Source organism: Populus nigra, chromosome 5 (genome assembly GCF_951802175.1).
Source record: "Populus nigra chromosome 5, ddPopNigr1.1, whole genome shotgun sequence".
Lineage (NCBI taxonomy): Eukaryota > Viridiplantae > Streptophyta > Magnoliopsida > Malpighiales > Salicaceae > Populus > Populus nigra.
The window spans coordinates 19,679,307-19,693,932 of record NC_084856.1 but is presented as its reverse complement, the minus strand read 5'-3'; the positions used below and the strand labels follow the sequence as shown (position 1 = coordinate 19,693,932).

At 31.8% G+C, this 14,626-nt stretch overlaps 2 protein-coding genes across 2 annotated transcripts; one reads left to right on the top strand and one right to left on the bottom strand.

Moving 5' to 3' along the window:
- On the top strand, positions 1-1,596 carry LOC133693460 (uncharacterized). Its single transcript, XM_062114678.1, has 2 exons — positions 1-886; positions 1,098-1,596. The coding sequence occupies exons 1-2, from the start codon at positions 147-149 to the stop codon at positions 1,186-1,188; spliced, it is 831 nt and encodes a 276-aa protein (XP_061970662.1). The 5' UTR covers positions 1-146; the 3' UTR covers positions 1,189-1,596.
- A 66-nt stretch (positions 1,597-1,662) lies between these two features.
- On the bottom strand, positions 1,663-5,946 carry LOC133693461 (uncharacterized). Its single transcript, XM_062114679.1, has 8 exons — positions 5,794-5,946; positions 5,462-5,674; positions 5,256-5,367; positions 4,673-4,834; positions 3,816-3,862; positions 2,752-2,872; positions 2,091-2,157; positions 1,663-2,014 (listed from the first exon to the last, which is right to left on the bottom strand). Exons 2-8 carry the CDS (start codon positions 5,663-5,665, stop codon positions 1,960-1,962), a joined length of 768 nt encoding a protein of 255 aa, XP_061970663.1. The 5' UTR covers positions 5,666-5,674; positions 5,794-5,946; the 3' UTR covers positions 1,663-1,959.
- Positions 5,947-14,626: the final 8,680 nt, after the last annotated feature.

The window sequence follows — 14,626 nt, the reverse complement described above, 5'->3', positions numbered from 1 at the left end:
TTAAGCCTCTCAGTTAACTGTGTCTAGAGAATAAGACTTTTGTCCTTCCCGTATAAATGAACATCGCTTGATCTTCTCTCACCGTTTCACCTCCAAACCAAGCTTGATCACAGCAACCACATCTCTGCTTTGAATCCTGTGTAAAAATGCACACCAGTTTTGATGGGAAGGTAGATGTAGAGTTTGATTTCTGGGGTGCAAGTGAAACCCAATATTACAGTAATGATAGAGGTGCTAGTGAAGTAGAGTTTCAAGCACAGGTTGAAGAAGACTTTGTTGATTACTCACTACCCTTATGGAAAACAGATATGTCAAGAAACGTTAGAAATGAATCCTCTCCCTTACTTCCCCGTGGCCATCATTACAGTAATATTTCGCCGAGGTCTCGGCTACAAGTGATGGCAGAAGGTAGGAGGAAGCTCATGGAGATTGTTCATAGCATGCCAGAATCTAGTTATGAACTGTCTTTAAAGGATATTGTTGATGAGCAGCAGATTTCTGAAGGGGCACAGGACGAGATGCCGAAGCAAAGGACGATTTCTGATTTCAAGTCTGAGGCTGAAATCATCAAGAAACAGAAGACGAAGAAACCAAAGAGTTTCAGTAAGATGGGTAATATTTCAAGAAGTACAAGCATGGAAAAGGAAAAGTTCTTGATCAAGATGTTCATTCCAACTTCTCTCAGTTTCAAGATCAGAGACAACACAAGAACTGGCTCAAAAGTTCTTCCAAGGTCATCGATGGAACTAACTGTTAACCGTGAAGATAAGAAGTGGTGGATCAAAGGGATTTTGTTTAAAGGAGAATGTAAGAACAGTGGAAAGAACAGCAGCACAAGAACCAGTAGCAGCAATAGCAGCACACGCACTAGTGGCAGCAAAAGCAGGTATTTCTTGGGTTCTCTTAAATTTAACATTTGACCGATTTGCAATGGAAAATCCACCCTAGCAGCATCTATTTCCATGTATTGAGAATCCCATCTTCTTTCTCTCTTTTACCACAGGGCATTTGATGGCTTAATCTAGATAACTTTTGATTCGTCAGACTGTTAAATCAGAGTGCTAACGGATTTTGGGTTTCTTGCTGAGATTATGCAGGTATGACAATATGGAGGCCTTGCCAAGTTGCTGGCCTTTTTTCCGCACTAAGAAAAGCAGGAGGACAAGACTCGAAGGACACATCTTCTAAACCGGGGATCCAATGCGATGATTTTTGTAATGGTGTCCGTATTAGCCTCAGAATAAGATAAATTATTCTGAGATAGTGAGATTGTTCTTCAAAGAACACATCAGAACATAGTTTTTAAAGAGTCAAGGGGTTTCACTGCCAGAAGATTGAATTCACTAGAACGTGTTTGCAGATAGTAAGCAACAGCACAAGCAGACATCAACTTATCTCTTACAAATTACTCTCTAGTCTCGTAGATATGTGCCACCCTTTTATATAAAATCCCTCTAGATTATACTCAGGAAGGTTGCCCTTCTAGATTATCATGTATTGCCGCCTTGTTGTTCTTTAGATGCTTTTTGATAGCTCACCTGATTTTAACATTTGTTCTTTAGAATTTGGTTTTTGATATTTCACCAGATTTTGACAGTTGTGTTTCTGACCCAAAAGTAACAAGAATAGGAACTTACTTGGAAACAGAAAAGGCCATATTGATGATGCTTAAGGTCACGTCAACTCAATCAGCATTTTGTATAAACAAGAGGTTATAAGAATATCCATACATGTCCACAAAATACCAATTTGTAAAATACAAATTTGATTTAGACACTTTATTTCCTACTAAGTTACAAATCTGATATACATTTGTTGCCTAATGAGTAAGGCTAAGATATTACTCCTTGTCCTTAAACTGCCTCCTCCTCCTCCCCTTGGTATATTATATGTCAATCATAATCCTAATCTCGAATCTTTAATTGCAGTACATATTGAAACGAACTGTCAGATTGGCTTCTAGTTACCTTTGTCATCTTCTATATCCTGAAGTAAGGCACCCCTCACTTTTGCCCTGCTCAAACACCATGAAAATTAGATATTGAAAATGCAGGTTCATATGTAGAACTAAACAGGAGATGCTGATATACCTGCGAAATGCTGGTACAACACGATTGGTAACTTTTGTTGAGGCAGGATCTCGGCCTGCTAGTTTGTCTGATTTAAAGCAGGAGAAGGCAGTCTTAGTTTCTAAACTAAATTTCAATTATCAGCATCTACTGAACGGACTAAAATATCCAAATAAAAAGGACTAATTAAATAGAAGAGACAAATTATTTTAATCAGTCCCAATAGTTTAAAAGGTAAACATTCTAAAAGAATCCAACGAAATAATAATAATATACTATGCACACAAGAAATCATTGTCAATTTCATTAAAAAAATAATAATAACTGTAAATTCTGTATATTGTTTCAATATAATTATCATGTGCTATCTACCCCTAGCATATTGACCATGATATGTTTTCCGGTCAATCCTTTTCACAGTTATTGAATTTTATCAGATTTCATTTACATACGTCACTTGCAAGCAGGCCTCATTCAACACAGAATCAAAATCAAATTGTGGCATACCAGCATCTATTATCTGGTTCAGAAATATTTTGTTTATAGAAGATACAGTATCATCACATTCAGTGATATATATAGAAGCACTCAGTTTACAGATAATCTGAAAACCTCCAAGGCTAAGCACACATCCTAGAAGATATTGCAGGTAGATTAAAGCAAAAATAAAAATGATGCAAACCTGGAGAATTTTGTGCTCCATTACTGGCTGGAGGACCAGAAACATCTAGTCTGTCTGAAGAATTCATCTTTTCTAACTTCTGTCTCTTTCCCAATTGACTCTGGATATTTTCACTCCTCTCCTGACAAAAGAAAGGAGAAATTCAGCACAACAATTCAATAAGCCATCATAGGCATAATTGCTTCACGTCTTTTACACACACCCTCTTGAAAAAACTCATCAATTTAACAATGATGCTAGCACCCTGTTAATTAGATTTTACATAGAAAGCACGACCATGACTAGCAAGCATAAAGTTTATCCACTACTACAAAAACTGGACTTCCCAAGCATGGTTGAGCCGCACAAAAACTTGAAGTGACAAATTACATTTGCACTATTTACTTTTGATAGGAAAAGATTGAGTGGTGTTTGGAGTTTAAAAAAAGAAAGAGATTAGTGTCCAGACGTGTCATATTTTGTATGAAGAAGTAAATTACTGTTTCTTTTTCATCGGGATGGTTGATGGATAGTCATAGGAGAAAAGGAGATCTCCAGATGGCAAAGAAAGTTTCAAGAATAAGAATTGTTGCATACTCGGATGAATAATGAAATGGAGTCCTACGAGAGATATACAAGTTTTTACAAATTTTGTTTTTCTAATGAAGCAAAAACTAACCAAGGATAGTTGAATGAAAGAAAAGTAACCTTGAAGAAATTTTTTTTTGCAACAACAGCATATTTACAATTTAAATGCAGAAAATTCCATGGTGAGTCTATAGGATCTCAATGACTCAGTATTAACTGTCCAAAAACCTAAATCTTTTTATAAGAACATATGGTATCCACAAGCATCTACATCTAACGTTACTGAATAATGCAAAATGACAACTACAAGTAGCATATTGTTGATACCATTTAATCAGGAAGACACTAAGACATCAGACCAGGTCAGTCAGTGCAGGAAGCTTTGCACAAAATGGAGGTTGCGCTACATTAAAAACGGGCATACATCTTTACACAAAAAAAGTTAAAAATCATAACAGTAAAACCATAATATTGTCTGTCTATAATAAGCAACATACCTTCTCGGCTGATATAACTTTTGTCAACTGCAAAGAGTGCTCTTTCTCTGCAAGTGCAATCAAAGAATGTGACAATTAATTGCAGAATTGCTCATTTCGCCCCAAAGTGTTACTGTTAAAGAGAATATGATAAGAAAGAAGTTAAAAGACAACGAAAAATGTAAAGCAGGTAGACACTTACAAGGCATCATGCATGAAAAATGAAAAGGAGTTGAAGACATATGACCATATAATAAGAACATGTAAGCGCACATAAGAACATGACCATATTATAAGAACATGTAAGCGCACATAAGAACAATCATAGACAGGATAAATCTTTTAATTTATCAAGATGTATCATTTGGCTTAGTGTACAATCATGCAATACACTGGAAAGAAAGTCCACTTTTTTAGCATATACAAGTCTGGATACTACACAATTCTATCACATGTTAAAGCAGCAGAATACATCAATATATCAAATTTCCTCAGATATGAAAATCGTTGAAATGATCGTTTCTTGAAAAGTAACTCAAACTATCATCGGACAATTAGCTGTCTTTCTTTAAAAACAAATTGTCCTTCAGTTCTAAATGTCATCACAAATCTAAAAAGGGCACATCTCCATCTTGATATATTTTGAAACCAATACTATTATTAGCAGTTGCAGAATACAACAAAACCAAGTAAATTTTTCATTTGGAAATCATCTGCTAGCTAGTGCGCGAACCAGACTATTAAAATATTTTTCAAACACAGTGACTTCAATATACTGAAAAAAACAATCAAAAGCTTCAAATAAAAGAGGAGGAAACCTCATATATTAGATAAATAAGTCAAAACTATATATCAATATATGAAGAAGAGAAGGTGACCTTGTAGAACCAAATTCTTCGTGCATTTGAATGCCTTGAATAGCCCAAAAGACATGTTTGACATGGCATCCCTAGCTGCATTGTCCAGAAGTTTTGTGAGGGAAATGGAAATTAGTGGCATTCCTTTCGATTTCTGAGCCACTAATTTTGCATATGCCACACCTGAAACACATAAAACAGGAACTCGCGCAATTTAAATGCATACATGTTTGGTCCATAAAAGGTTTCGACATAAAATTTGGATATATAAAAGACTTTTGAGCCATCATCCCCATTAATTCAATTCCACAAATAATAAAAATCTCATTTTTTTTTCCTTTTTTGAATCTTATAAGCAACGTAGTTAACATGAGTCAAACTCGTAAATGCTTTATTTAGCATCTAATCAAGTCTGACTAGAACTACCTTCAGATATCCCAAGGGAGCAAGCAAACCATAACAAAGGAAGAAAAAAAACACAACGCTTTACAACATGTAAGAAATGATATGCCTAAAGATCGCTTCACTTCATTTCACCCTATATCTTCATTAACTATTTATAAATTATAATAAAAATGCAACAAAATTCAATAACATTAATCACCATCCGAATCCGAAAGTTTCTCAAGGACAAGCTTTACATCTTCAGCTTTAAAAGAAGCAACAAGGTACTCAACAAACTCAGTCCAAGACCCTCCAATGCCAATACAATCCCTCTGCATTACCCGATTAAAACAAAAGGAGAGTTACAAACTTTAAAACCCAAATTGCATGAGCTTTAAAATCCATGATTATAATCCAAGAACTAACCATGTCATCAAGCTGCATAACTGACTTAACAGCCTCAAAAGTATTGGAATGATAATCAGTTACTTGAATTTTAAGGTGATTGTCATCAGGAGCAAATATATGCATCAAGAATTGATCCATCAAACCCGAACCCTGGTTTGAATTCTTTGCCCATCCAATTCTGGGTTTATTAAAAATGGGTTCAAATTCTTGAAAACCCTCCATCTTTTACTTCTGTGATTAAAAAAAAACACAGAGAGTTTAAAGTTAAGTTCTTTTCTTTTTTTGAATTTTCTTGGAAACCAAACAAATTTGTATATTTTGAACTTGGGAGGAAAGGATGAGAAACTTACCTGAGAGTAATTTCAGACAGAAAGAATGAGACTTTTTTTATTTTCTCGGTAACCAAACAAGCTTCAACTATACTTCTCGTGTCAAAGAAGCTCCCCTGCACTCGTGCAAGCGGAACTCCTTCCTTTTTCTTTTTATTTAAGTAAATTGAAAATTAAGCCGAAATTTAGAAAACCGATTTATATTTTAATATTCGGTATTGCCCAAATCAATTTTATTGATCTGTTATGGCCCAAATAAATCCTGAATTAAATCATGTTTCTCTTTAGTTTTTACTTCTGGTTTATTTTTATATTTTAAAAATATTTAAGATTTTTTTATTTTTTTATTTTAAATTAATATTTTTTTGATATTTTTAGATTATTTTAATGGATTGATATTAAAAATTATTTTTAAAAAATAAAAAATATATATTATTTTAATATTTTTCTAAGTAAAAAACATTTGAAAAATAGCTGTAACTACCCTCTTAAATATATTTATATTCCTGCATTCCTGCCAGCGAGGCAGATAGCTTACTAAACATGAAAATTTGATGAGAGTTTCTCAGTGATCATAAAATATTAAAACAAGATGATTTATGGGATATTAGCATTCCACCATTTAATATAATTTTTATAAATTGTTTTAAGTTATTTTTTAACATTTGACTATTTAAAAAATCATAAATATATTTGATTAGAAATAAATTTTAACTTAAATCAAATATTTATTATAAAATCCAATCTAATTTTTTATTTAATCTAAAATAGCTATGGTAGTGATAATTACCCTTATTATTGTAAAACTTCAGCCCATGATCTTCCAATAAGAAAGCAAGTGCACATTGCACTTATCATGCGATTGCTTGTGACTATGATAGGGCTTAACTCAAGTCACGGTCAAACTGGAACTGTGTAGAGATTTCAATGCGTTTTTATATCACTATTTATTGTAATATTGTAATTATTATTTTGCTCTTCCAATAAAAATTAATTAACTTGCTATTGAGTAAAACAATCTTATGTTCTATTAGTCATTATAAAATTAAAAATAATTCGGTCTTATATAATGTAAAAGTTTTATTATCCTTAAAATCAAATTATTTCAAAGCATTGATTAGAAATAATTCAGATATATAAAAATAAGTTTGACTTGAATGAGATTAGAAAGAACAGGGTCTTATATAAAAATAATTCGGTCTGAATTTGTTAATATTTTCCATCTAAAATCCCAATATTATGCAATTAAATGGAAAAAAAATCTTTTTTTTTAATTGAAGCTTCAGATTAAGTATTTGTGATGTGATATAAAAATAGATCAGGGATTACAAGAGTTGGGATTCAATTGAGATATAGGTAATAGATCAGGGATTAATTGTTGGGATGGTCTGCATTTACAAGAAAAGGATAGTCAACAATTACAAGAGTTGTCAATGCATGCCTAAACTAGTGAAAAGATTGTAGGAATGCATGTGCCAAGGTTTAGGTTTTCCCAGCTTAACTAGTCCCGGGGCTCTCTAAGTTGCTATTTTTGCAGCATTGTTATAATTTTAGGCCAAAATTTGTGAACTTCCGGTTGTAATTTCACTGGAATTAATTATTGAATCTCGTCTTATGGAGGTTCCAGCACATCATATTTTCCAGCAACTTTTTTTTTTATTTTATTTGCTTGATTTGTTGTTGTTGTTGATAGACAACATTTTGTTCAACATGACCACCTCATCAATTTCGTCAAATTATCATAGGCCACCAACCAAGTCATCAAAATCTAGCCCATCAACATGGTGGTGAAAGTAAAGTGATTTATGATCATTAGTAAAGTGATTTATGAAAAATAGATTGACCGAGTGTAACAATTTCAAGCGATTAATCCATTAAGAAATGGTTGACTAGTTCAATTGATAAAATATAATTTTTATTTATATTAGAATTTTTTTATATTAATTTAATTTCTTGATTGTTTAAAATTTTATACTAATAAAAATAGTTAAGAAAACTTAAATAGCAATACTTAATAAAAATATATTTTTCTCTCCATCTTTTTCTTGTTCTTAAGTTTTTATTTTGCGTAACCATTTTTTTCTTTTCTCTTCTTCCTTTTCCTTGAATCCGGCACCATACCCTCCAAAATCCCCCCAAAGTTTCTTGATTGCCAGCCCAAATTCCCTTGGATCCCTTTTTCAAACCCCTTACTCTCTATTGTTTAGTGTTTAATTTGGTGTAATTTAGGTGAAAAATCAAGAAAAATCACACAAATCCCTCTCTTCTTATTTACTCCATTAGTCGGCCATGAACGGCTTCCCAAGGAAGCTAATCATGTGTAAAAATACTTCTCAATAAATAATAAGTTGTAAATATTTATTTAAAAGTGTGGCTGAAGTTGATAATACATGTTAAATTACCATAGAGAATAACTAATTTATGTATTAATTTGAATTGTATTTAAAGATATATACATTTTCATAAGATAAACTTAAAATATGATGTAATTAATTTACAAAGGTTGATATTTAACAATACCCAAAATTACATACCGAATACTAAAAGTTTTCATTACAAATATTAATTAACAGTTCATTAGCTTGGTGCAATTTAATGAAGACAAAGATCAATCTCCAGTAAATGGCACAACATGCAAGCAATCAGAGTGTGACATGGAAATAAATATAGCTGGAGAGGATGGGATGGGGTAATTTAAGAAGTCTAAAAATTCGTTGTAATTCCAAGGAATATAACTCACCATACGATCTCTGCGAGTGCCTTCAAGCATTCAAAGCCTGATTTCTGCCAATATGGGCAAACCAATGGCATTGCTACAATCCTATGGAGGAGCACATTCACCATCAGCACACCTCCATTACTGACACAAAACCACCATTGAAACAAAGTAGCGCAGTATTTTACATCGAAGGAACCAAGTTTTAGCTTCCCTTTCCTTATTTTTCTTAGCAAGCAATCAAACAAAAAAAGGCTAAAGCATTTATAATAATTTCTTGAGCTCAACACTTTTTCATACCCATCTTCTCCGAAATCCCTAACTTCTGCAAGAAAATCCTCTAACAACATGTGATAATTTGAAAATCTAACACATACCCATTTCAATTCACAGCAAACCACATAAAACCCATCTGAATCTTTTTGAATATATGAACCCTTAATTCTTTGTCAATCTCTCATAGAAGGTAATTGCAGCAAGTTTTCAAGAGCATGGATATAATTGCACTGTACTTGGATAAACAAGAAGACATTTCCCTAATTATTTAGAAAAAGAAACCTGAAAGTTATATAGCTTTCCAATAAGTAACAGTAACCAATACTAGAGGATAATCTGATGGTGCTCAAGGGATGAGCTTGTATCGACCTGAGCCATCGTAGCAACGATCATGATATAATTATCTAGCCATCTGGTGCTTCCTCATCTCCTCTTTCTTCTGTCCTTTTGATCTGAAAAAAAGGAGTTGGACTCAAGAATGTGATCTTAGGTGCAAGAAATGAAAAGGAAATGAGAGAAATATGGCAGCAAAGTAGAAGAAGGACATGGACTGTATTTTTCAGGAGCAGCCCTCTCCCACGGTCCCACCTTGAATACCCAAATTTAGAGAGAGAAAAACCTTCTAGAAAAGAGTGAGAAAACCTTTTAGTTTTTTTTTTTTTTTTGTCAAATCAATCTATCTCATCACCCAGATTCAATAACTGAGCTGGATTAACAAATTTAAGGTAATTATTTGTGTTCATAATTCGTATTTATCAGTCTGTTTTCTTGTAGGTGTTAGAAGCACAGGGCATGAGGTCCCACACGGCTGCTACCACTACTACTGAACTGACACTGATTGGCAAGTTTCAACTACAATCTTTCTTTTCTTTTTTCCCAAAAATGGAGATCAAAAGTTGCAGTAGACTACGGACCAGACGGAGATCAGAGATGTCAATACGCTATTCATGCAGTGCATGGGTCATGACTCCCCACCTTACCACATGTTAATTAGCATCCCCATCCTAGGAGCCGTCAAAAAAAAAAAAAAAAACCGTGAGTTTTATTCATCTCCACTGAAAGAGTTATTTTACAGTGCCTCGAGTGAAGAGATGCTGGCTAGTTCTGTGCACAGCACATTCAGTAAGGAAAGCTAACAGAACTGCATTAACACTTCTGCTATTCAATATTTCTTACATGATTTACTATATTCAGGGATAGAGACACATAAAGAGCAAGAGAAAAAGGCTGGCAACTAGGAGGGATCATTGGAATTGCAGAAGAGAAACATGAGGCTGTTTTGTGTCCAATGTTTCATCTTTTTCATCAAACAAGCACAAATATGCCGCTTGATCTGCCCTCTAACTGGTGGAATCATTTTCTCATTACCGCTTCCTTTCTTAGCCACCACTACTTCAAGCTCGCTTGATCCTAGAGTTGGCGCAATCATCAGCTTATCCATCGATCACTTGAACTCAAAAAAGGGCAAGAGAGGTAGCTACGCAGCTAAAGGAGGGAGGAGGGCTTGGGTATCAAAGGCAAGTGTCGAGTTTCTTTTTGTCGCTTATGTTTCATGCAGTAATAGAGTTTAATTGCTCTGTATATAGAGGGGGGGCCGGGTTGCGTGACAAAAAACCTCTAAATGTAAAGACATTGAAAGAAGTCCATATTCACGGCTTGAGATGGAAATAACATGTAAGAAGAAGGTATCAAAGAGAAACAGACGAGAAATTGCATGGTCAGTGTGAAGGTGGACTGGTGTAAGAAGAATTTATCAAAGAGAAACAGACCGAGAAATTGCATGGTCAGTGTGAAGGGGAACTTGAAAGATTCGATAATTTTTAAAGTTCGCACCAAAAAAATTAAATTAATTTGATTTTCTTTTGTGTTTTTTATAGTTTTAATGTATAGATATCAAAAATATAAAAATATATAAAAAAATTATTTTGATATATTTTCAAGAAAAAGATAATTTTAAAAAATATCATGCACCACAATATCAAACATGTGAACGTTTAGATTGTACTAGATAATTCCTCACACTAAGCTATAGAAGGACCAAAATTGTTTACATGTGAGAAAATAATACCCAGATCAAACGGAATTATTTGATAGTGTTATTAAACCCAACTCAACAGGTTGAACCTGAAGCCTCTCGATCATATTCCTTGCCCAGCTCGAGTTTCAAATTAAATTGTGTAAAAGTTGTTCTGGTGTGACTCAATTGACTTGAAGGCTTAAAGAAAATTTTGACAATTGGTAAAAACATGGTTTGAATTTAAAAATATTTTTAAAATAACATCTTTTCTTAAAAAAATATTGAGACGACGACACATTAGATCAACACGGGTCAACCTAGGTTACTCGTCAAACTCGTGTCCTGGACTATGAACTCCATTTAATTTAATAATTTTGTTTTTTAAAACTATTTTTATATAATTATATGATAAAAAATAAACGTTTGTAAAATTGAGCACCAACTCAGTACCAAGATGGTCTTTTAAGATCATGATAATCTAAAAAAATATAAATCAAAATAAATCATGAAGCTTAATTCTCAATAATTATATTTTTTTTCTTAAAAATATTATTTAATAATATGATAAAAAATAAAAATGCTAAAAAAACCAAATACTCACTCAATGCCAATATGTTTTTCTAAGATCACGATAACCTTATAGAAAATAAATTGAAATAAAATACGAAGTTCAATTCATAATAAATACATTTTTTGAAACCATTTTTTATTTGACAATATGATAGACAATTTGGTTTTTTAAATAATAAAATAGAAAAAAATAGATGATCATAAAATTAAATATCAATCCAATATTAAAATATTTTTTCAAGACCATAATAACTTTGTATAAAGAAACCCAAAATAAATAATAAAGTTCAATTCTCAATAAACTTTAAGATATAAAAATTAAAAAAAAAACCAAAAAAAAACAAAACATGTTATTGTCGCAATGACCTGCATATGAGATATGAAAAGGGGAATAGTGATTTCTCCTCTTGAATTAGTTCTTGTTAATGTTTTTAGGCCACAAAAATAAAACTATGTTTTTTTTGTTTTGAGTTTTACAACATATGTATTTTCATATCAACTTTTATCTATTTATCAATATTAACTCATACTTTTGATCTAATTAAAAATAAGATAAATATATTAAGATTGAGAGATTTATGAGAATTTTAAATTTTCACAGCCTAATTAATCTAGTATTGAAACTTGATGACTAAAAAAAAATTGAAATATTGAGGATGAATTGTCCAACTTGGTACTCTTTATGTGCGGTAAAAGACCCACTTATACTAAGATACATAAAGAATTAAAGATAAAATGCATTACAATAATTAAAAAAAAAGATTTAATTTGATTTAATAGACAAATAACTAGATTTTTTTTGTTTTTTTTAATTTAATGCCCAACATGTTTTTGAGGAGTGAAAAGAGAAAAAAAAAATGAGAGAAAAAACACTTCCTTAGAGCTCATCAAATATTGCTGCTTGTATGGGCATACACATCACCACTATAAGGGGGCGAAGAGATGCATTAAATGTGCCCTGATCAAAGGCAATCAGACTTCTATGGCATTGTATGCACCAACTAATTTTTTATTTAAATAATATTTTATATATATTAAAAATATAATTACTCGAGACTCCACATAAAAATTATTAAAAAAACCAAAATAAAATGATGAAAGTGTCCTTATAACAAAATCCAAAAAGTCTTTAGCAATTATACTATGCAACAAAAATATAAAAAAAATTAACCATTTAAGTAGTAGCTTGGTGGTAAAAGTTTGGGATTAAAAGGTTTGCTCCCTCTATGGTCTCAGGTTTGAGCCATGTGGTTGTTCATATGATGACCACTGGAGATTTACATGGTCGTTAACTTCAAGACCCGTGAGATTAGTCGAGGTGCGCGCAAGCTGACCCAAACACCCACGTTAAACTAAAAAAATATATATAAAAAATTAAATAACTCCATTAAATTTTGTAATAATTAATAAGTCCTATATAAAAAAGACATTCCTACCCCTCAAACCGAGTTGACTAAGTTTGCCCTTCAAGGATAAAAATGATAATTTTAATGTGTGAATTAGACAGTGAAATGCTTAGCTTTTTTAAGTTTTTTTTTCTTAATGATAACTTATAATTATGGCTATGTATCCACCAAAAACATAAGACATAATATTATCTTATAAATAACATATAATTTAACGGTTATATATCTAAAAAAATAATCCCCATTTGACTATAGATCCCACACCTTAATTATGCATGAACAATAGAAGTGACAAAGCAAATAGTATAGTTATTAAATTCACCTGGAGGTAAGATTTGGATTATTAATTAGAAGGTTAACTTAATTTAACCATAATCTTTTGAAAAAATTGTATTAAAAAAATATTATTTTTTTAAAAAATCAACATATTTTTAATCATATTTAATTAGGTTTTACCAAGTAAACCCAATTTCTTTATCAAATCATACCATATCATTCTATCCTCTATTTTTTCGCGAAACATGGACTAGTATATGCCTGGGTTCGGCCCGCCTAAATGGTCTGATTTTATAATAGTGGCCAATATTACTCGTCCAAATAGCACCTACTAAAGTTATTTCTATAGGGATACATTGATTAATTATTCAAAAACTTGAAGATTTTCAATTAATTTGTTTTATATGTACATTTGATACATTAGCATATAAATTTACAGAAATATTAATGAAATAATGTTCATATTAACAAGGACATGCTGGATGGCCTCAATACTTCTTTTTTTTATTATTATTCTTGGATTCGAGGAAACTCTACTTTCTGGAAATTGTATTTTGTGAGTTCAGGTGAGTAAGTAAAATTTCGGCTGTCATAAGCTCTTACAAAAAATACATATCCTGACTCAAACTCAAAATATATTGTGCAGATCTCAAACATTTTGTCTCGATACAATTTGCAGCAGCATAGCAAACAAAGCAGGTGGATCACAGAGTGAAAAGCAATTAGGAAAATTGCAGTACAAAAATATAAAAATGATTTTTTTTATTTTAATATATTAGAAATAATATATATATATATATATATATATATATATATATATATATATATATATATATATAGTTTAGTGTCATAAAGTCATTTAATAAGTTAATAAGACCCCTGGAGGATTACTCTAATCGACTAATGAGTTTGCCATAGAGTGGGCAAATATATAAAAACAAGTTAATTATTGTAAATAAAGAAATTAAATTATTTAAATTATAAAATTAACTAATTATTTAATATATTAATTTTATTTTTAAGCATTTTAAATTTTGACGGTGATCAAATATGCTAATAAATCCTCAAGGAGCATAGCGTGGTGGCAAATGGCTTGAAATCTGCACAGCAGGTCTTGGGTTCGAGTCAGGGCGTGCATCTCTTGTAAGAGCCTAGGACAGCCGGGGTTTTACTTACTCACCTGGACCCACAAAGTGCACTTTTCAAGAAATGGGGTTTTCTCAAATCTAAATATATATATATATATATATATATATATATATATATATATATATATATGCTAATAAATAATCAGTGACACCTGATATCGATGAGTCATGTTCAATGTATGTATTACTTACGTGCATTAATTTTCTTACATCATTGTTTACTCAAATCACGGAGACAAGAACCCTACTTGTCAAATTTGAATTTTTTGAAAAAACTTATATGACAATAATTTTTTCCATCTCGTCTTACTTCTCTCACGATCAACAGAGACTTGGGAATTCTCTCACGTTTAAAAATAAGAGTTGAAAATACTTCAGAAAATGATTTAGTAATCTAGATATCAATACATTTCTAAAGATGATTAATTTAGGACTCGATCGGCTG